The sequence below is a fragment of the Anomaloglossus baeobatrachus genome, chromosome 4 (genome assembly GCF_048569485.1).
Source record: "Anomaloglossus baeobatrachus isolate aAnoBae1 chromosome 4, aAnoBae1.hap1, whole genome shotgun sequence".
Lineage (NCBI taxonomy): Eukaryota > Metazoa > Chordata > Amphibia > Anura > Aromobatidae > Anomaloglossus > Anomaloglossus baeobatrachus.
This window is the reverse complement of record NC_134356.1, coordinates 500,836,470-500,859,885: the sequence shown is the minus strand read 5'-3', so window position 1 is coordinate 500,859,885 and position 23,416 is coordinate 500,836,470. Positions and strand designations below refer to the sequence as shown.

At 47.9% G+C, this 23,416-nt stretch overlaps 1 protein-coding gene across 2 annotated transcripts in view; it reads right to left on the bottom strand.

The window, feature by feature from the left end:
• Positions 1-23,416, bottom strand: part of SLC12A1 (solute carrier family 12 member 1) — a 243,034-nt gene that overhangs the window by 151,480 nt on the left and 68,138 nt on the right. For both annotated transcript variants that reach the window (XM_075345801.1, XM_075345802.1), the window contains 3 exons: positions 20,674-20,785; positions 17,522-17,649; positions 6,128-6,212 (listed from right to left, as the gene is read on the bottom strand). In XM_075345801.1, coding sequence (XP_075201916.1) covers positions 6,128-6,212; positions 17,522-17,649; positions 20,674-20,785 — 325 coding nt within the window. The remainder of the gene's footprint in view (positions 1-6,127; positions 6,213-17,521; positions 17,650-20,673; positions 20,786-23,416) is intronic.

Here is a 23,416-nt window from a genome sequence, read left to right as displayed (position 1 = left end):
CTCCTCCTCCTCCTGCGCATCCTCATCCACTGTACCCTCCACACCAGTCACAAGCTGGAAGCACTGCAGCACTGCCTCGGCGAAGCGGCAACAGGCTGTGCTGAAGCTAATCTGCATAGGTGACAAACCCCACAATGCAGAAGAGCTGTGGACAGCTCTGAAACAGCAGGCAGATCACTGGCTCACACCTCTGAACCTAAAGCCAGGAAAGGTCGTGTGTGACAATGGCCGAAACCTGGTGGCGGCTTTGAGGCGAGGCCAGCTGACACATGTTCCATGCGTGGCCCATGTGCTCAACCTCGTGGTTCAGCGGTTTCTAAAGTCATACCCAGAGCTGTCTGATCTGCTGGTAAAAGTTCGCCGCCTGTCTGCACATTTTCGAAAGTCACCTACTGCTTCAGCCGACCTTGCCGGCTTTCAGCGCAGTTTGCATCTTCCGGCTCACAGACTGGTGTGTGATGTCCCCACGCGTTGGAATTCAACTCTGCACATGTTGGTCAGGATATGTGAGCAGAAGAGGGCAGTTGTTGAGTACCTGCATCACCTAAGCCGTCGGGAAATGGGTCAAACTCCACACATAACACCTGAGGAGTGGAGATGGATGTCAGACCTATGTACCATCCTCCAAAACTTTGAGGACTCCACCAAGATGGTGAGTGGTGATGACGCCATTATTAGCGTCACCATACCGCTACTCTGCCTTCTAAAACGGTCTCTGCTGAAAAACAAACATGATGCATTGCAGGCGGAGCGCGATGAGTTGCAGCAAGAAACAGTAGTGGGTGTGGGTGATGATAACACACAGCCCAGCCTCGTCTCATCACAACGTGCAGTGGAGGACTATGACGAGGAGGAGGATGAAGACATGGAGCAACTCTCCGGCCAAATTGAGGATATGACATGCACACCAGTCATATCCTCGGTTCAGCGTGGCTGGCCAGAGGACAGGGTAGATGAGGAGGAGGAGGAGGAGGAGGAGGACAGCATGTTCAGTCATCTTGTTGGTCAGGCTACTGAAGTCCTGGCTGTTAAGAGTCTGGCGCACATGGCTGACTTTATGGTAAGCTGCCTGTCTCGTGACCCTCGCGTTAAGAACATCTTGGCCGACAATCATTACTGGTTGGTAACACTGTTAGACCCACGCTACAAGGAGAACTTTTTGTCTCTTATTCCCGTGGAGGAGAGGTCAACCAAAATGCAGCAGTTCCGGAAGGCCATAGTCACGGAAGTAGGCAAAGCATTCCCCTCACAAAACGCTAGCGGCATAGGTCATGAATCAGTGGACAACCGAGGCGTACAGCCGAGAGAGGCACAAGTCCAATCCGCCAGAGGTAGGGGAACAGTCTTTAAGATGTGGGACAGTTTTCTCAGCCCCTCACGTACCACAGCCCCTGAGGTGCGGGGTAGTGCCACAAGAAATCCTAAGTTTGCCCAGATGCTGAAGGAGTACCTTGCAGATCGAACAACTGTACTCCGACATTCCTCTGTGCCTTACAATTATTGGGTATCCAAGCTGGACACGTGGCATGAATTGGCTCTCTACGCCTTGGAAGTCCTGGCCTGCCCTGCTGCTAGCGTTTTGTCAGAGCGTGTTTTTAGTGCCGCAGGTGGAGTCATTACAGATAAACGCACCCGCCTGTCAACTGAAAATGCTGACAGGCTGACTCTGATCAAGATGAACAAGGGTTGGATTGGGCCAGACTTCACCACACCACCAGCAAATGAGAGCGGAATTTAAAGTTTGCCATGTACCTCCACTCACCCATGGGTACACACTTCTGGACTTTGGATAATCGCTGGACTGCTCCTCCTTCTCCTCATGCGCCACCATGATGATGACCGTTACAAATTGCAATACTTAGGCCTTTGTTTCAGGTATACCCCCAGTGGTAATTTTTTTCGCCCATTCTTTGCAGAATGGACATTACAACGACAGGAGACCCGCTCCTTTGCAATGGGAACAATGTTTTGAGGCCCTCATGCATGTCTCTACCCAGGGACAACGTGGAGCCTCCCAATTTTTGGCTGCCCTGCCTAAGGGCTATACTACAATAGACCCACTTCCTTCCAATGGGCACTTCAGGTTTACAGGCCCTCATGCACGTCTCTACCCAGGGACAACGTGGAGCCTCCCAATTTTTGGCTGCCCTGCCTAAGGGCTATACTACAATAGACCCACTTCCTTCCAATGGGCACTTCAGGTTTACAGGCCATCATGCACGTCTCTATCCAGGGACAATGTGGAGCCTCCCAATTTTTGGCTGCCCTGCCTAAGGGCTATACTATAATACACCCACTTCCTGACAATGGACACCTAATGTTTTGAGGCCCTCATGCACGTCTCTACCCAGGGACAACGTGGAGCCTCCCAATTTTTGGCTGCCCTGCCTAAGGGCTATACTACAATAGACCCACTTCCTTCCAATGGGCACTTCAGGTTTACAGGCCATCATGCACGTCTCTATCCAGGGACAATGTGGAGCCTCCCAATTTTTGGCTGCCCTGCCTAAGGGCTATACTATAATACACCCACTTCCTGACAATGGACACTTAATGTTTTGAGGCCCTCATGCACGTCTCTACCCAGGGACAACGTGGAGCCTCCCAATTTTTGGCTGCCCTGCCTAAGGGCTATACTACAATAGACCCACTTCCTTCCAATGGGCACTTCAGGTTTACAGGCCATCATGCACGTCTCTATCCAGGGACAATGTGGAGCCTCCCAATTTTTGGCTGCCCTGCCTAAGGGCTATACTATAATACACCCACTTCCTGACAATGGACACTTAATGTTTTGAGGCCCTCATGCACGTCTCTACCCAGGGACAACGTGGAGCCTCCCAATTTTTGGCTGCCCTGCCTAAGGGCTATACTACAATAGACCCACTTCCTTACAATGGGCACTTCAGGTTTACAGGCCATCATGCACGACTGTATGCAGGGGCATTGGTGAACCTCACAATTTTGGACTGCCCTGGCAAAGGAAAATACTACAAAGACTCACTTCCTCAAAATGGGCACATTAGACTCAAGAGGCCTTCATGTACGTCTCTTCTCAGGGACATCGGAGTGCCACACAATGTTTTCACGTAAAATCTTTCATGTATTAATCTCAAAAAGTAACATACACCAGCTCTATCTCAATATTGGGTATGTGCCCTTAACATTTCCGCCATGAAAAATCATTTTGGGGTCATTTTGGAAGCTTTTCTAGTGAGTCCGTAAAAATGGCGTAAAACGCGGACAAAATTGTTCACAGCTGTGACTTTTCAGTGATAAATGCTTCAAGGGGTCTTCCCCATGCTGTTGCCATGTCATTTGAGCACTCTTCTGAGACTTTTGTGACATTTTTAGGGTTTCTCCATGCTGCCGGGGGGTCATTTCACAAAAATACTCGGGTCTCCCATAGGATAACATAGGGCTCGTTGCTCGGGCCGAGTACACGAGTATCTTGGGAGGCTCGGCCCGAGCTTCGAGCACCCGAGCTTTTTAGTACTCGCTCATCACTAGTAATGATCATTTAGATTAATTCACTCATAAGAAATGAAAACAGAAATCAATATTCTGATTAATATACGGTACATCCTATTAAAAGGCAATACATTGCATGTATTTTTTACTAATTAAAAACAGATAGTGAATAATATTTGTTCTATTCTGTTTTTATTTTCTTATTTTTGCAGAACTTTTTGTCCTATTTTCTGTACTTGTCTATGGGGGGCCAGTGCTGCTTGATGAATCTTAACAGTGTGTACATATTGTTAGAGGTCGGCTCTGTTCGCTGCTTGAAGAAATTGTCATGTGACCGAAAGTATAGTGCTAGGTACAGTGCTGCTGAAAATATGATCTTGCCTAGAAAACCCCTTTAAGAAGTCCAGTGGTAAAGGTAAAATTACAAGGTTTTTTTTTTCCATAAATGTAAATGATAAAGATTAGAAACATCAACAAATTTGAAACGTTTTTAAAACTATGTTTAACATTAAAGCTTGGTTTAACCAGGTTTTTTTATACGTTCCTTTTAAGAAAGGCTATTTCCACATGGCCATAAGGCAGGTATACTGTACTATGGAGGCAATACCCAGACATCTCCAGCTGTTCCTATCAGATATAGATTAGCATAGAACAGTAATATAAGCTAAATTCAGTTAGTAGCACTAAGGGAGGACAGAGTATTGTGGCCTCATGAAAAGAGCCAAAGGGGAGGAGAGACATCATTTCACCTTTCATCTTAGGCTACAAACAGACTAGTAGTGGAATCATGAAAAGAGCCAAGGGGAGGAGAGACATCATTTCACCTTTCATCTTAGGCTCCAAACAGACTAGCAGTGGAATCATGAAAAGAGCCAAGGGGAGGAGAGACATCATTTCACTTTTCTTCTTAGGCTACAAGCAGACTAGCAGTGGAATCATGAAAAGAGCCAAGGGGAGGAGAGACATCATTTCACTTTTCTTCTTACGCTCCAAACAGACTAGCAGTGGAATCATGAAAAGAGCCAAGGGGAGGAGAGACATCATTTCACTTTTCTTCTTAGGCTACAAGCAGACTAGCAGTGGAATCATGAAAAGAGCCAAGGGGAGGAGAGACATCATTTCACTTTTCTTCTTAGGCTCCAAACAGACTAGCAGTGGAATCATGAAAAGAGCCAAGGGGAGGAGAGACATCATTTCACCTTTCATCTTAGGCTCCAAACAGACTAGCAGTGGAATCATGAAAAGAGCCAAGGGGAGGAGAGACATCATTTCACTTTTCTTCTTAGGCTACAAACAGACTAGCAGTGGAATCATGAAAAGAGCCAAGGGGAGGAGAGACATCATTTCACTTTTCTTCTTAGGCTACAAGCAGACTAGCAGTGGAATCATGAAAAGAGCCAAGGGGAGGAGAGACATCATTTCACCTTTCATCTTAGGCTACAAACAGACTAGTAGTGGAATCATGAAAAGAGCCAAGGGGAGGAGAGACATCATTTCACTTTTCTTCTTAGGCTACAAACAGACTAGCAGTGGAATTATGAAAAGAGCCAAGGGAGGGAGAGACATCATTTCACCTTTCATCTTAGCCTCCAAACAGACTAGCAGTGGAATCATGAAAAGAGCCAAGGGGAGGAGAGACATCATTTCACTTTTTTTCTTAGGCTACAAACAGACTAGCAGTGGAATCATGAAAAGAGCCAAGGGGAGGAGAGACATCATTTCACCTTTCATCTTAGGCTCCAAACAGACTAGCAGTGGAATCATGAAAAGAGCCAAGGGGAGGAGAGACATCATTTCACCTTTCATCTTAGGCTCCAAACAGACTAGCAGTGGAATCATGAAAAGAGCCAAGGGGAGGAGAGACATCATTTCACCTTTCATATCAGGCTACAAACAGACTAGCAGTGGAATCATAAACCTATATAAAACTACTGTACAGTTCACACTTAAGGTACATTATAAGATTATTGCTTAGCTGGATACTGACTGATGAAGGCTCTTTCAGCTTTATATCACATCGTCTATTTGTTATAATGATGGCTGGACCATACAGAACAAGCACACTCTACCTATTATGTCCCCCTATTTCTTTATAGATTGGAAGCTTGTGATCAGGACCATCACTCCTCCTATAAATGATGATCTATGTGTTACCTTGTATTGTCTGTATTATCTATACATATCCCTGCTTTATTGTAAAGTGCTTTGGTATATGTTGGCGCCATGGACGGACATATCATTGGTGCAACGTGTGAAGCCGCATAGCAGCACAAGAGGTAAAGGGGCCCGTTTCTACCTCCAAAGCCGGCTAAAATATGCATTGTGATGAGCTATTGGACTACAAAGTGCAGATATATTGTTGTTGTACAGGGGCCCTTCTCTATCTGTGTCTGCAAGTGGACGGCGCTATATAAATAAAATTATTATTCCGACATTAATCCTGTCCTCATAGTCAGTGTGTATCTTGGGTTATGATCCAGCACGTCTTATGTTTCTACAGACAGGACACATGGCTGGTCAGAGTAGGCAATGCCCTGCCTAGAATATGTGCAATGGGATGACATCAGAACACAGTTTTTAACCGGTTAGGTGTAACTGGTTAGGCAGAATCAGGCAGAACTAACCGTATTTTCCCTCCCATAGTACATGTACTCACCTGCACATATAGCTACTCCTAAATAGGCAACAGTGGTGATAAAGATGGCCAGCATGGTTCCCTTCGGAATAGCATCTTGTGGATCCTAACAAATAAATCATCCATATTTATGTCATTTTTTTTTTTAAGAAATCATCAGGAACATTTATCGACCCTCAAGGACCAAACGTGTTTCATGTTAATGACTCCAACAATTGTTTTATTTTTTCCTTTCCACATTCCATAATCAGCCATCTTTTTTATTTCATTACTTGACACCTTACATTTTTTTAAATGAGTTGCATATTTTTTTTATAGTCATCATTTGTGGTAGATGTCATTTAATATAATCCCCTTTTTAAGTTAAAAAAGTTAAAATGCGTAGTAAGAACAGGTTTGAAATACAATAATGCAATGTTAGCTGTTTGTGATTTATCTGAAATGCATTCATTAAAAGTTTTCAAAAGTAATAATATATAAAGAATATATATATATATATATATTTATTACATATATATATATATATATATATATATATATATATATATATAAAACTTCAATTTTTTTATTTTATAAAGACATGGATTTTTTAGCAGTCTTTTACATTAATTTTTAACTAGTATTGCAGATTGTTATTGTACACGAAGGTTACTTTGTAGTGCAAATGGGTTACTGTTACTTTATGGATGATACAAAAGGGAATGATTACTTTCTAATAGACACATATGGGAAATTACTGTTGTAGAAATTAACACTTGTAGGGTACAAAGGGGGCACTAGTACTGTATGGAGCACAAGAAGGTATTACTATGGGGGCGTGGGAGGTTTACAAGTATAGAGATAAATCACAAGAAGTAGAGCTGAGATTTATTGCTGTAAAAATCCCCATTGCTTTAGGAGAGTAAGGGCGGCTTTGCACACTACATCGCAGGTGCAATGTCGGTGGGGTCAAATCGAAAGTGACGCACATCCAGCGTCACTTGCGATGTCGTAGTGTGTAAATCCTAGATGATACGATGAACGAGCGCAAAAGCGTCTGTGAGGCAAATCCTGGGATATGAAGAGGAATTATGATTGCCAGTCATAATCGCTCTCATCACTCCCTGGCAGTGCCCCCTCCCTTCTTGTTCTCAATGTCCACCATCTGGGAAGGTGTCACATCCCAGCAACACATCCCATGGCCATCTCCTGTGATATGGAGATTAGATGATGTGGGAACAATGGACACAGGATGACTCCCTGCCGTGACCCTGTGGTAGGGGCTGCTATCTAATTAGCAAGGCTATGGAAGTATCCAGACAGAACGACTCCAGTAAAAAATGGTTCATATCTCGCAAGCCATATTTCCGATAAATATGGCAACCATAAAAATGGTGTCTCCGCATGCGGACGATGCTGGCACACCCTTTTTATGGGAGCAGGACCTGGGGAAATACCCCAGCCGTGATATCAGCCAATGGGGAACTAGTAGACAAGTCATGAGTCCTCTCGTTCTGTAGCTAAATTCATAACTGTCACAATGAGAGCGTTGGCGTCTGCCTACGACGCTCCCAGGCAAAGTTATGGCCATATCCCCTGTTGTGGATATTGTCCATAACTCCAGCCAGGGGTGGAGCAGTGCTCCCTCTGAGGTCACTAAGGTAGGAGGGGACCTGGATTTGCCCAGGTTGATAACCCTACTTCGGCCATTTTCCAGGGTTCTTTCGCCGGGGGTCACGTGTAGGAAACATCTGTGGGAAGGATCCTAGAAACCTGGTCTACAGCGCCCCCCTGTGGCCAGACGCACAAGGTAACTGCTGGAACTGTGTATGCCTGTTTGTAAACCATGCTTTATCTGTAACTGTACTCTGACATTTGTATATTCTGTAGATTCCCTATTGTATATATTGTAGTTTCTAGTGTGCTTTAGGCTGATTAAATTATATAATTAATCTTGGGCTGTTCTGTTATCTCGATCTTGAATCCCACGTCTGTGTGTTCGGCTAATAGTTACCGTGAAGCGGTTGGTGGCAGCGAGTTGTGCCAAGGATTATTGTGGGGAGGCCAGTGAGATTCGGGGAGGTTTTATATATTCCGCCCGCGGAGGTCGGGGGAATATATACCCTACTCTCACCGGGGACCCTTGAATAATCGGCATAAGTAGTATAGCGGCCTCCTTGCTTATTGTCGGGCAATTCCATAATCGGCCTGACTATAAGAGGGGCGCTAGAGAGCGCGTCACGTGCTCTGTCTGTCGGTCGGGAGGTATAAAGGAGGGGTGACCCCCACTTGTTACCCCCCGATTGTGACGTACTGGTAGCCAGCGCGGGGGATTTCTGAGTGACCCCCCCGGTGGTTCGTGACATATTGGTGGCATAGCGGTGGGATCGAGATAATAGTGTGTGTGAGTGTGAGACCCATACTCCCAGACACTAAAGACTGCCTGCAGCAGCTGTGGCTGCTGGGGTCTTCAGACTAGCTCAACACTAGAGTGTCAGAGTGCAGATACTGTAAGGTGTGTGGGTGCATCAGGTGTCAGTTCTGTGTCAGTGACCAAAAGTCTGCAAGAATGGCTGATGGCACCAGGAGCAGAGCTATGCAACTGGCCAATGCTAAGGCAGGAGCCGAAGAGAGGGAGGACGGTGCTGTGGACAGTAATGAGGAGGTTGCCCACGAGTCCTCCAGGAGCTCGACGCCAGAAAACCGTTCTGCAGAGGACAGCGCACAACCTGGCAATTATGGACAAGATGAGGAGCAGCTCACCCAAGGGTCCTCAACGAGCCAGATGCCAGCCCTCCGCTCTGCAATGGACAGTGAATCACCAGGCTCCGCAGCGGGCCGCAGATCACCACGTGCCATTCCACCGAGCCTGGGAGGCTCGGATAGCCTTCTTCAAATGGCTATGGCCCTTCTCCAGGCTGGAGACCAGGAGGGCTACAAGGAACTCCTGGCAGAGCGCAGGGCAGAGCGGCAGGCAGCGCGTGAAGAGCGCCAGGCAGAGCGTGAGGCTGCGGAGCGACGGCAACAGGCAGACCGTGACCACCAGCTGCAGCTAGCTCAGCTCCGGCCCTCATCAGCCACACGTGACCTTCAAGACACCAAACTTCCAAAGGTCCGTGTTGAGGACTTCCCAGTGCTGGAGAAGGATGGAGACTTGGACTCTTTCTTGACTGCTTTTGAACGGACTTGCCTGCAGCACCATCTGGACAAGGACCAGTGGGCCAAATACCTGACCCCCCGTTTAAGGGGTAAGGCCCTGGATATCCTTGGGGACTTGCCTGCTGAGGCAGATCAGGGCTACGACACCATCAAGCGGGCCCTGATCCAACAGTACAACCTCACTCCGGAGTCCTACCGCAAGAAGTTCCGGACCCTGCAGAAGGGACCAAAGGACTCCTGGGCTGACCACCGGCGGGCACTTGCCCGAGCTGCCGACCACTGGACCCAAGGCCTGCAGCTTACCACCGGACCAGAGATCCTAGACTTGGTCATCACAGAGCAACTCTTGTGGAACTGCCCTGAGGATCTCCGCCAGTTCATCCGAGACCAGAAGCCAAAGGGGTCCACGGCTACAGCTGCCCTGGCCGATGACTACACCAACAATCGGGCTCCTGAGGCCAGGAGAGCAGCCACCAGCAGCACCTGGAGAGGGGGTAAGATGAATTCTGCGACTGCCCCACCTGCCCCTAGACTGCAGGGGGTGACCCCCTCAACTCCCCTCTCCAGGCCCGTGGCAGAACCAAGACGGTGCCACCAGTGCAACCTACCTGGACACTTCAAGGCCATGTGCCCTCAGCGTCCCAAGGCCCCGGCTCCGTCCCCGTCCCAAGGGCCGCCCAAGGTGTATTGTGTGGGTGGGGGTGGTGGTAGGTCCCTGGACAGCTTCCATCCTGTCACCGTCGGCCGGTCTGTGACCATAGGACTGCGAGACAGCGCCTCGGAGGTGACTCTGGTGCGGCCTGAGATGGTGTCCCCCCAAGACTTGATACCTGGAAAAACCCTCGCTGTCTCCGGGATTGGAGGCATTGACCCGGCGCTGCCTGTTGCTGACATTTATGTGGACTGGGGCGCAGGGCGAGGGGTGAGAGAGGTGGGGGTAACTGATCGGATCCCCGCAAACGTGCTACTTGGGACAGATTTGGGGCAGATAACCTCCCAGTTTGGGCCCCCCCCAAGGGCTGAACCTTCAGCCAGTACTGACGTGCCTCCGGACAATGTTAATGTGTTATCTATGAATGATGTGAGAGAGGGGGGAGTGAACTCTGATATTTCTGCTTGCATAGACACCATAGACACACACACAGCGGCAGCTGTGACAGGGGAGGGGGTCAGAGGAAGGTGGGACAATGCCTCTACAAGTGATCAGCCAGTGAGCTGGGATCTGTTGCCCTCTGCAGGGATAAGCAGAGAGCAGGGTGCTGCAGGGGGAGGACCAGTGTGTGGGGTGGGGGCTACCACAGCAAATGTGGGGTCCCCAGAGATTTCACAGCGGGGTTCTGTTGCTGCAGGAGGGGAACAGGCAGGTGAGATTGGGGCCGGTCCAGGAGCGGAAGTGCTCCCAGGTAAGATCTCGGTACATGGTTCCCCCACAACCGGGGTGTCAGGAAGCCAGGTAGGTCTGCCTGAACCGGCGACTTGGTCAGGAACGGAGGAGGAGCAGGCACGACCCACGGTCGCAGCGGCTGTGGCCGCTGTCACCCGCAGTGGGAGTGCTGGAAGCCAAGGGGCCTCCCGGAGGTCCGATAGCTCTTCCCCTTCTGACCAAGTGGCAGCCGAGTCAGGTGGAGGCCAGGACACAGGTCCCGGGGTACTGACTGAAGATGTGACAGTCTCGTCGATTCTGGCCACATCTAGTCAGGGGTTTCAGGCAGCGTTAGAAGCTGACGACAGCCTGAAAGCTCTTAAGGAGCAGGCGGCACAGCCTCCCTCGGACTCGGACCCGGAGCGAGTGGTCTGGGACCAAGGACGGCTGTACCGGGTCACGGTCCAGCAGGGTTCACCGGAGGCGTGGCCCAGGGACCGACAGTTGGTGGTACCCTATCCGTTCCGGACGGAGTTGTTGCGGATCGCACATGAGATTCCGATGGCCGGACACCTAGGGATCGCTAAGACCAAGGCCAGGTTAAACCAGCATTTCTACTGGCCAAAAATGGGGGCCGATGTGGTTGCCTACTGCCGTTCGTGTGAAACCTGTCCGAGAGTAGGGAAGGCGGGGCCACACCCCAAAGCCCCACTGGTATCTCTGCCAATCATCGATGAGCCTTTCAGGAGGGTGGCTGTGGATCTGGTCAGCCCGCTGGCCATCCCCAGCAGCTCCGGGAAACGCTTCATACTAACGGTAGTGGACTATGCCACCCGGTACCCAGAAGCAGTGGCCTTGTCGTCCATTCGGGCTGACAAGGTGGCCACCGCATTGCTGGAGATTTTCTCCCGAGTGGGTTTTCCCCAGGAAATGCTCACTGACCGGGGGACCCAATTCATGTCCCAGCTGATGGAGGCCCTCTGTAAGCAAGTCCAGGTGCGACATCTGGTGGCCAGCCCGTACCATCCACAGACTAATGGCCTGTGCGAACGGTTTAATGGCACCTTAAAGCAGATGCTTAAGATGTTGGTCGACTCCCATGGGCGTGACTGGGAGCGGTATCTCCCCCACCTGTTATTTGCTTACCGGGAGGTTCCACAGGCCTCAACGGGATTCTCACCGTTTGAGCTCCTGTACGGGCGACGTGTGCGGGGCCCCCTGGCTCTGGTGAAAGAGGCTTGGGAAGGGGATTTGGCCATCCCTGGAGTGTCGGTTATCGAGTATGTCATGCACTTTCGGGACAAAATGCAGGCCTTGACGCAACTGGTACACGACAATATGGCTCAAGCCCAGGCCGATCAGAAGCGTTGGTACGACCAGAACGCTTGTGAGAGGACCTACCAAGTGGGTCAAAAGGTGTGGGTACTGGTCCCCGTACCACAGGACAAGCTTCAGGCAGCCTGGGAAGGCCCATACCTCGTGTACCAGCAGCTCAACCCTGTAACGTACCTGGTCACCCTGGACCCTGCCCGTGGAAGGCGGAAGCCCTTCCATGTGAACATGATGAAGGCACATCATGAGCGGGAGGCATGTGCACTCCCGGTGTGCAACCTGCCCGAGGAGGGAGAAGCGGAAACCCTCTTGAATATGCTAGCCCAGGTTAGGGCAGGCGGATCCATTGAGGATGTGGAGGTTGGCCACCAGCTCTTGGAGGACCAACGGTCCCAGCTGTGGGCCACCCTACACCCCTTCCGGGGGTTGTTTACCAACCAGCCCGGAAGGACTGACTTGGCTGTCCATCACGTGGACACTGGGGATCATCCCCCGATCCGGCGTTCAGCATATCGGGTCTCCCTGGAGGTGCAGCAACACATGCGCCAGGAGATTGACGAGATGCTGAAGCTGGGGGTGATCCAGGCATCCAACAGCGCTTGGGCCTCGCCTGTAGTCCTCGTCCCTAAGAAGGACCGAACCACTCGGTTCTGCGTGGACTACAGGGGGCTCAATGCTGTCACGGTCGCCGATGCGTACCCAATGCCACGCATCGATGACCTGCTCGATCAGTTGGCCGGGGCTCAGTACCTGACCATCATGGACCTGAGCCGGGGATATTGGCAGATCCCCCTGACTCGCAAGGCCAGGGAACGCTCTGCCTTTATTACCCCATTTGGACTGTACGAGTCCACGGTGATGCCATTCGGGATGAGGAATGCCCCTGCCACTTTCCAGCGGATGGTCAACACCCTGCTCACGGGACTTGAAGGGTACGCGGCCGCGTACCTGGATGACATTGCCGTCTTCAGTCCCACCTGGGAGGACCACCTAGAGCATCTAGCACAGGTGCTCAGGCGGATCCACCAGGCAGGTTTGACCATCAAGCCGGGAAAGTGTCAGCTGGCCATGAGCGAGGTCCAGTACCTCGGTCACCGGGTAGGCGGGAGAACACTGAAGCCCGAGCCTGAGAAAGTGGAGGCCATTGCGTCCTGGCCCACCCCCAGGACCAAGAATCAGGTGATGTCCTTCTTGGGGACCGCTGGGTACTATAGGAGGTTTGTTCCATGCTATAGTAGCCTGGCAAAGCCCTTGACGGACCTCACCAAGAAGAAGCTGCCCTCTGCAGTCGATTGGACAATGGACTGCGAGACAGCCTTCCGGGCCCTAAAGGACGCCCTGTCCAGCCCGCCTGTGCTACAGGCAGCCGACTTCACGCGGCCGTTTGTAGTACAGACCGACGCCAGTGACTTCGGCCTCGGTGCGGTGCTCAGCCAGGTGGACTCTGCGAGCCAAGAGCACCCAGTCTTGTACCTGAGCAGGAAGCTGTTACCAAGGGAAGTGGCCTATTCCACGATGGAAAAGGAGTGCCTGGCCATAGTGTGGGCCCTGCAGCGTCTGCAACCCTATCTATACGGGCGCCACTTCATCGTGGAGACGGACCACAATCCCCTCAGCTGGTTGCACACCGTCTCTGGGACGAACGGGCGATTGTTGCGATGGAGCCTTGCGCTCCAGCAATACAACTTCACCATTCGCCACAAAAGGGGCCGGGACCACGGTAACGCAGACGGGCTGTCCCGACAAGGAGAGGTCGCGGACGGGCGCACAGGGGAACACCGGAGTGTGCTGCCCCCTAGCGCCCTCAAAAGGGGGGAGGTGTGAGGCAAATCCTGGGATATGAAGAGGAATTATGATTGCCAGTCATAATCGCTCTCATCACTCCCTGGCAGTGCCCCCTCCCTTCTTGTTCTCAATGTCCACCATCTGGGAAGGTGTCACATCCCAGCAACACATCCCATGGCCATCTCCTGTGATATGGAGATTAGATGATGTGGGAACAATGGACACAGGATGACTCCCTGCCGTGACCCTGTGGTAGGGGCTGCTATCTAATTAGCAAGGCTATGGAAGTATCCAGACAGAACGACTCCAGTAAAAAATGGTTCATATCTCGCAAGCCATATTTCCGATAAATATGGCAACCATAAAAATGGTGTCTCCGCATGCGGACGATGCTGGCACACCCTTTTTATGGGAGCAGGACCTGGGGAAATACCCCAGACGTGATATCAGCCAATGGGGAACTAGTAGACAAGTCATGAGTCCTCTCGTTCTGTAGCTAAATTCATAACTGTCACAATGAGAGCGTTGGCGTCTGCCTACGACGCTCCCAGGCAAAGTTATGGCCATATCCCCTGTTGTGGATATTGTCCATAACTGCAGCCAGGGGTGGAGCAGTGCTCCCTCTGAGGTCACTAAGGTAGGAGGGGACCTGGATTTGCCCAGGTTGATAACCCTACTTCGGCCATTTTCCAGGGTTCTTTCGCCGGGGGTCACGTGTAGGAAACATCTGTGGGAAGGATCCTAGAAACCTGGTCTACAGCGCCCCCCTGTGGCCAGACGCACAAGGTAACTGCTGGAACTGTGTATGCCTGTTTGTAAACCATGCTTTATCTGTAACTGTACTCTGACATTTGTATATTCTGTAGATTCCCTATTGTATATATTGTAGTTTCTAGTGTGCTTTAGGCTGATTAAATTATATAATTAATCTTGGGCTGTTCTGTTATCTCGATCTTGAATCCCACGTCTGTGTGTTCGGCTAATAGTTACCGTGAAGCGGTTGGTGGCAGCGAGTTGTGCCAAGGATTATTGTGGGGAGGCCAGTGAGATTCGGGGAGGTTTTATATATTCCGCCCGCGGAGGTCGGGGGAATATATACCCTACTCTCACCGGGGACCCTTGAATAATCGGCATAAGTAGTATAGCGGCCTCCTTGCTTATTGTCGGGCAATTCCATAATCGGCCTGACTATAAGAGGGGCGCTAGAGAGCGCGTCACGTGCTCTGTCTGTCGGTCGGGAGGTATAAAGGAGGGGTGACCCCCACTTGTTACCCCCCGATTGTGACGTACTGGTAGCCAGCGCGGGGGATTTCTGAGTGACCCCCCCGGTGGTTCGTGACAGCGTCGTTATCGTAGGCTCCGACATTTCCATAATGCCAGTGCTGCGACAGGTACGATGTTGTTCCTCGTTCCTGCGGCAGTACACATCGCTGTGTGAGAAGCCGCAGGAGCGAGGAACATCTCCTACCTGCCGCCGGCCACAATGCGGAAGGAAGGAGGGGGGCGGGATGTTTACATCCTGCTCATCTCCGCCCCTCCGCCGCTATAGGCCGCCTGCCGTGTGACGTCGCTATGACGCCGCACGACCCGCCCCCTTAGGAAGGAGGCGGGTCGCCGGCCAGAGCGACGTTCGCAGGGCAGGTGAGTGCATGTGAAGCTGGCGTAGCAATAATTTTCGCTACGCCAGCTATCACAAGATATCGCACCTGCGACGGGGGCGGGCACTATCGCGTGCGACATCGCAGCATCGGCTTGCGATGTCGCAACGTGCAAAGTCCACCTAAGTGTCAATATGCTGGGAGCGTTCTAGTATTCTGTATCACTTTATGTGGAAACAGCGATGGATTTTTTTCCTTATAATGCAGGAAGAGGTTAAAGAGTCACAACCACAAGTCTGGCTACTAAAGCTTGTTTTTTGGACACCAATAGCTTTTACAGGTCCTAGATTTAGTGATAATGATCTATACTTAGTGTATTTATTACATATATCTAATCGCATGAGCCGTGGTCCTAAAAATCATTCATATTGTTTCATATTGTCATTTTCGTTATATTAGAATTCATTATATCACAATATATAATTCATAAGTTCACAATACAAACTGCATACATGATTAAATAGACCATTTAGACCTGATGAGACTCATGTAGTTAGTTTGAAATCACTAATTAAAGATCTCAGATTTCACACTACAAACAACATGAACTATTAAATCTAATGATGCTGTTATACTTACTTTGACAATCATAGTCAAAATGGCTGTAAGGTTGGGTCCAACAAGAGAGTAGAAGAACTCTTAAATCCAGTTTATTTTAGATCTATTCTGACATGGATTTTCAAAGAAAAGTACACCAGTCTCACCATGACTAGCAGATCCATGTAAAGGGAATCTGTCATCCGGTTTTTGCTCCCCCATCTGAAAGCAGCATAATGTAGAGACAGAGTCCCGGATTCCAGCGATGTGTCACTTACTGGGCTGTTTGTTGTCACTTTGATAAAATAAATGTTTTCTCTGCTGCAGATCTAGCAGTTATACAGAGCTCATGAATGAGCTGGACTACCTGGCAGCACGCCAAGTAGTCCTCTAATGATAATTACTGCTGATTAATCAGTGATTTTATCAAAACTACACTAAGCAGCCCAGTAAGTGACACATCGCTGGAATCAGGATCTCTGTCCCTACATTATGCTGCTCTCAGATTACGTGGCAAAACTCTGCTGACAGATTCCCTTTAATAATGTATGCTTTTTGTATTGTTAGTCTGGTGAAGGATCCGCTTACAAATGTAGGTTAAATCACTTTAATCACTTTTGCTGTATGGCTCATAGAGGGGGTTCAGAGACTTACCTTTAAAGGGAACCTGTCACCAGATTTGGCGACTATAAGCTGCGGCCACCACCACCAGGCTCTTATATACAGTATTCTAACATGCTGTATATAAGAGCCCAGGCTGCTGTGTAGAACGTAAAAATGACTTTATAATACTTACATAACGGTCAGTGCAGTGCAGATGGGTATCTCCATTCTCCAGGTGCGGTGCCTCCTCTTTCGGCCATCTTTGTCCTCCTTCTTCTGAAGCCTGGATGCATGACGTGTCCTACATCATTCACACAGGTGGGCATTGAGGTCCCGCTCATGCGTACTACAATACTTTGATCAAAGTGCGCCTGCGCAGGACCTCGATGCCCGCCCGTGTGCATGACTGTAGGACACGTCATTCATCCAGGCTTCAGAAGAAGGAGGACAGAGATGGCCGAAAAAGGAGGCGCCGCACCCGAAGAACGGAGACACCCATTTAACCCATCTGCACCGTACCGACCGTTAGGTAAATATTATAAAGTCATTTTTATGTTCTACACAGCAGCCTGGGTTTTTATATACAGTAATCTGGAATGCTATATACAAGAGCCCACTGGTGGTGGCCGCAGCTTATAGTCGCCAAATCTGGTGACAGGTTCCCTTTAAGACACCCTAATGCCCCAATGCAGCTTGTAGATGGTTGCATTCTTAAAATAACTCTGTTAATGGAATTCTACTTGTATTTTAAGTCTAGAGGTCCAATAATTGCTTTTCAAGCATGTTAACACAAAATATAAGTTAAGGGAGACAAGAATGAAGACCATAGGTGACATTTCTAGTGACTACCACAAACCATCCACAAACCTGAAACTATGGGGCCCACTGTCATCGGTATATTGGATGTTTTGAATCACCTGGTATATTATATGGATATTGTATAATAATATCTTGAGACACAAACATGACAATGTTGAATGCAAGTTTAATGAGCAGTACCTGCAGATCTCCTGAGATGTTTGCACCTGCAAGAATTCCTGTAGCTGCCGGGAAGAAAATAGCAAAGACAGAGAAAAATCCTTCGTCACCCCTGAAGTCTGGACCAAAGTTTTCCGCAAATATCGAAGCTAGAAAAAAAGAGTAGATGTTAATTAACCTGCAACTTAGAGGATAAAGATTAGGGATAATTGAATACCACAAACATCAGACTTCGCGAATATTTGATGCGCTATGTAAGTCTATGGGAAACCCGAATAACAACTATTCAAGCTTCCCATAGACTAAGGAGTACTTTGCACGCTGTGACATCGCTAGCCGATAGCGATGCCGAGCGCGATAGTCCCCGCCCCCGTCGTACATGCGATATCTTGTGATAGCTGCCGTAGCGAACATTATCGCTACGGCAGCTTCACACGCACTTACCTGCCCTGCGACGTCGCTCTGGCCGGCGACCCGCCTCCTTCCTAAGGGGGCGGGTCGTGCGGTGTCACAGCGATGTCACACGGCAGGCGGCCAATAGAAGCGGAGGGGCGGAGATGAGCGGGACGTAAACATCCCGCCCACCTCCTTCCTTCCGCATAGCCGGTGGAGGCAGGTAAGGAGAAGTTCCTCACTCCTGCGGCTTCACATACAGCGATGTGTGCTGCCGCAGGAATGAGGAACAACATCGTACCTGTCGCTGCAGCAAAATTATGAAAATGACCGACACTACACAGATCACTGATTTATGACGCTTTTGCGATCATTTATCGGTGCATCTAGGCTTTTATTCACATAGCGGCGATCTATTCGTCGGATATTCGTAAAGTTGGATATTTGTGGTGTTTCATCATCCCTAATAAAGATCAGTGATCAGCATAGTGTAGGCAGGAAAGCGAAGTATCCGATAGAGTAGATATAGTCCTGGCTGCTATAATGGGAAGCACTTAGGTCCATGTTTTACTTTTGAATCCTTCACTGACTAAAGTTTGTATCCAGCTGCTGCTATAGACGTTTTTATGATGATAATACATATTGAGCCCTGTAATTTGCATCAGCCACTGGAGCATTTAAAAAAAAAAAATCACAATAGCCATAATATTATGCTGAGATTTCTCTTAATCGCTGTTCATGCAGCATGACATAATGATTTATAGTCTAAGGAAGATTCCAGATGTAAGAATTTGGATTATCAATGTTTTTATGGTGGTCACTGACCACTGACTGATAGTATCAGTCTAGCATTGGGAGATCATTGTGATGACAACTTCTGCAGCCTACATCAAGTGGGGAACCTCTGGGTCCATGGCCCACAATGTCCTTTTCTCTGATCTCAGGGAATCTACTGCAGTGCTCAGGCCGGCGGTCTCGTTTGGCTTTCCTTTCAATTCCTCTTTACACATCGAACACAGGTATTCAGCATTCTCTACAAAACACTGGGGCGTGCAATGAAGGAATACGTCCTGACACTGACCAATGTCCGGATGTACTTTGTGGGTGGATTTGATGCACTCTGTGCTCCTCTCCCACCAATGAAGACAGCAGCCCAAGTGTCTCAAATGTGATGTATATGTTGCAGCCCCAGTGTCTTCTATGTAATATTTATGTTCAATCCAGCCCCAATATCTCCTATGTGATGTATATGCTGCACCCCCAGTGTCTCCTTTGTGATGTAGATGCAGTAGCCCCAGTGTCTCCTATGTGATATAAATGCTACAGCCCAAATGGTTCCTATGTGATGTATATGTTCTAGCTCTGGTGTCTCCTGTGTGATGTATTGGCTCCACCTCCAGTGTTGACTATGTGATGTATATGCTCCAGCCATGCTGTCTCTTGTGGGATGTATGCACTGCAGAGCAAGTGTTTGCTATATAATGTATATGCTCTAGCCCCAGTATCTTCTACGTGATTTCTATGCTACAGCCCCAGTGTCTCCTATGTAATGTATATAGAACATTATCAGTGTCTCTTATGTGATGTATATGCTGCAGCCTCATGAACTCCTATGTGATGTATATGCTACAGCCCCAGTGTATCATACATGATGTATATGCTGCAATCCCAGTTTTTCCTATGTGATGTATATACTCCAGCCCCAGTATCTTCTATGTGATGTATATGATGCAGCCCCAGTGTTTTCTATTTGATGTATATGCTGCAGCCCCAGTGTCTCCTATGTGATGTATATGCTGCAATTCCAGTGTTTACTATGTGATGTATATACTTCAGCCCCAGTGTTTTCTATGTGATGTATATGCTGCAGCCCCAGTGTTTTCTATGTGATGTATATGCTGCAGCCCCAGTATCTTCTATGTGATGTATATGCTGCAGCCCCAGTGTTTTCTATGTGATGTATATGCTGCAGCCCCAGTGTTTTCTATGTGATGCATATGCTGCAGCCCCAGTGTTTTCTATGTGATGTATATGCTGCAGCCCCAGTATCTTCTATGTGATGTATATGCTGCAGCCCAGTGTTTTCTATGTGATGTATATGCTGCAGCCCCAGTGTTTTCTATGTGATGTATATGCTGCAGCCCCAGTATCTTCTATGTGATGTATATGCTGCAGCCCCAGTGTTTTCTATGTGATGTATATGCTGCAGCCCCAGTGTTTTCTATGTGATGCATATGCTGCAGCCCCAGTGTTTTCTATGTGATGTATATGCTGCAGCCCCAGTATCTTCTATGTGATGTATATGCTGCAGCCCCAGTGTTTTCTATGTGATGTATATGCTGCAGCCCCAGTGTTTTCTATGTGATGTATATGCTGCATCCCCAGTATCTTCTATGTGATGTATATGCTGCAGCCCCAGTGTTTTCTATGTGATGTACAGTATATGCTACAGCCCCAATGTCTCTTATGTGATGTATATACTCCAACCCCAGTGTCTCCTATGTGATGCATATGCTGCAACCCCAGTGTCTCCTATGTGATGTATACACTGCAGCCACAGTGGCTCCTATGTGATGCATATACTGTAGCCTCAGTGTCTCCTATGTGACATGTATGCTTCAGCTCTAGGATCACACATGTAATTGAAAATTTTGTATGGATCGCGGATGAGGTTATAAATATACAAATGGCTCTTAGCAGAAAAAAGGCTATCCCCCTCCCCCCACTTTACATTAATGCATAGTACTATACCCAACAGGTTTATCTCTTGAATACTTCACCTTGATAATTAAAGAATCCTCTTGATCTTTTCTCCTCTGTTGTTGGAATAACCGTCCCAATAAAGAAGTTGGCTATGGCAATAAGCAGTATAACCAGCAGCACAATTTGAGCCTTAATGAACAAAGACATTGTGTGAGGTGATATCCATTTACATCCGCAACGTGTTTTTTTTTTAATAAGATTACTGCCATGATCTGGCACATACTATCTTGACAGAATTATTTTCCTTGACAAATATATTATATTTATTTGCTTCAAACTACTGCAATAAATAGTAAATGATATGTAAGAAGACTACAAACACAGATAAAGTATAGACTTATCATGTATGTATACAGTATTCCTTTTATCCAACTGTACATTTAACCCATTTCTAACATGTAATGCACATGTACTGGAGTATGCGGCAGGCACCATTGCATGCTACACACGATGGGTGCCCACTGTATTATACAGCCAGCACCTGCCTGTTATAGCATTGATTATCCCACCCTTCCACTGCGACTGCAGAGTGCTGATGGTTTACTAAGGAGGTCTTGCTATCTATTCCTGCCCCTGTCTGCCTGCCTGGTCTTCCTCCCTGTCACTGACATAGATGTTAATTATATTGCCAGCAGACAGACAGGGGAGGGAATAGATAGCAAGACCTGACACACACATTCCATTCCTGTTGCACCTGTCAATCAAATATTAGTGCATTTTTTTATCGCATTCCACTATCACCGTTTTTCTCGCCGTGTGTCCTAGGCCTAAGTCCTCACACATATACCATTTAGGGGTCGCACCCATCTGTGTATAAATACAGAGTGCAATCCGATGAAAAATCATATTGCACTTGCACCAATATTAATCAGTGAGTCAGTGCTGATGTGCGAGTTTTCTCCTCAGCTGTATTCGGCCTGAGGAAATAATTTGCAGCATGCTGAGTATGGTTGCGTAAAACATCCAAGACTCACCAATGCAAGTGTATGGGTGCGAGAAAAAAAGTGGACAGCGGACAGACCATCCACATGCTGTCCGATTTTTACAGATACATTGCCATTCTGTAGCACATAACACTGTAAATGGTCCTGTAAATGATTGTGGAATAAAAGCTGCTGGGCAAAAAAACGCAGGATGTCTGGTAAGAAAAAAAATTGCACACTCGTGTGACATAAGGAATACCAAACGGATTTCACTCATCCAACTTTTTGGGATGAAAATTGTAGCAATTTTTTATACGCCGATGCATACCAACCCTTATACGGGCTTCATACGGTACGATCTATCGTGGGATTGCACGAGCGATCGTACCCGCCACCGTCGTTTGTGCGTCACAGCCAAATTGCTACCCATGTCGCACAAAGTCGTTAAACCGGCGTCACATGCACTTACCTGCTGAGTGACGTCGCTGTGGGCGGCGAACATCCTCTTCCTGAAGGGGGTGGGACATTCGGCGTCACAGCGACGTCACACAGCTGCCGGCCAATAGAAGCGGGGGGGCGGAGATGAGCATGACATAAACATCCAGCCCACCTCCTTCCTTCCACATAGCCGGCGGGAGCCGCGGGACGCAGGTACGCTGTGTTCATTGTTCCCGGGGTGTCGTACACGATCCACAATTTATAACCGATTTGGAGTCGCACGTAGGTGTCACACGAGACGACGTCGTGAACGATGCCGGATGTGCGTCACGAAAACCGTGACCCCGACGACACATCGCACGATAGATTGTCTCGTGTGACGCCTGCATTAGAGAAGAGTTTCTCAATGTTTTTTTATTGGGACCTTACAAGTGAAGAGAAGCTGCACCTAATTAACAACTAGGGGGCGTCTCACAAAGTGAAGGACCTTAGTCTGCATGTCATTACTGTACAAAGCTACTGAGGATAAAAAATATACAATTTAGTTACTACAGCCAGATAGGAAGAACTAATCTTTATTTCTTTCATGCTCTCTCTCTTTCTTGCTCTGTCTTTCGTTCATGCTCTCATTCTTACTTTCTTTCTTTCTTGCGCTTTTTTCATTTTTCATTCTTGCTCTCTCTTTCTTGCTCTCTATTTCTTTCTTGCTCTTTCTTTCTTACTTTTGCTCACTTTCTTGCTCTTTCTTTCTTGCTATTTCTCTTTCTTTCTCTCTTATTTTTTTCTCCCTGTATTGCTCTCTTTCTTTCTTTCTTTCTTTCTTTCTAGCTAATAATAATAGTCCAGTGTTTTCAATAGTGAGATATAGCCTTTTTATACACTGACGAGCAAAAGGGTAACAATGTTTTGAAGTTTTGACTTTCTCCATATCTCTCCTTCCACTATAGCTTTGAGCGTGAGGCAGCTTCATTTTATAATCATCTTGGCTATCTCATAAATTTGACTTGTAAATATTTAGCATATGATTAGTTATGTAGATTCTTGTCATGTTACTGCATTGTTACTGTTTATAACTATCTATCTGATCTTTCTATATTTTTCTATCTCTATATCTCTCTATCTTGATCTATTTGTTATGTACATACTGGCTCCAATAATGTGATTTATTTATGGCATACTTATCTGACTGATATTGCAAAATGGAGACGTTTATATAAGAGATAACTATAGAGGACAAAAGAGTCATGCTCCGATGCTCCATTGTAGATAGTTAAGCAACTACAGTAGTAAAATTGAGTTTTATGATCCATTATTAGCTCATTTCTAAATAAAACAATCATGATGCAAAGTTCACATTACAAGATGTCCCCTGAGATGACTTTCAGTAGCGTATCTCAAC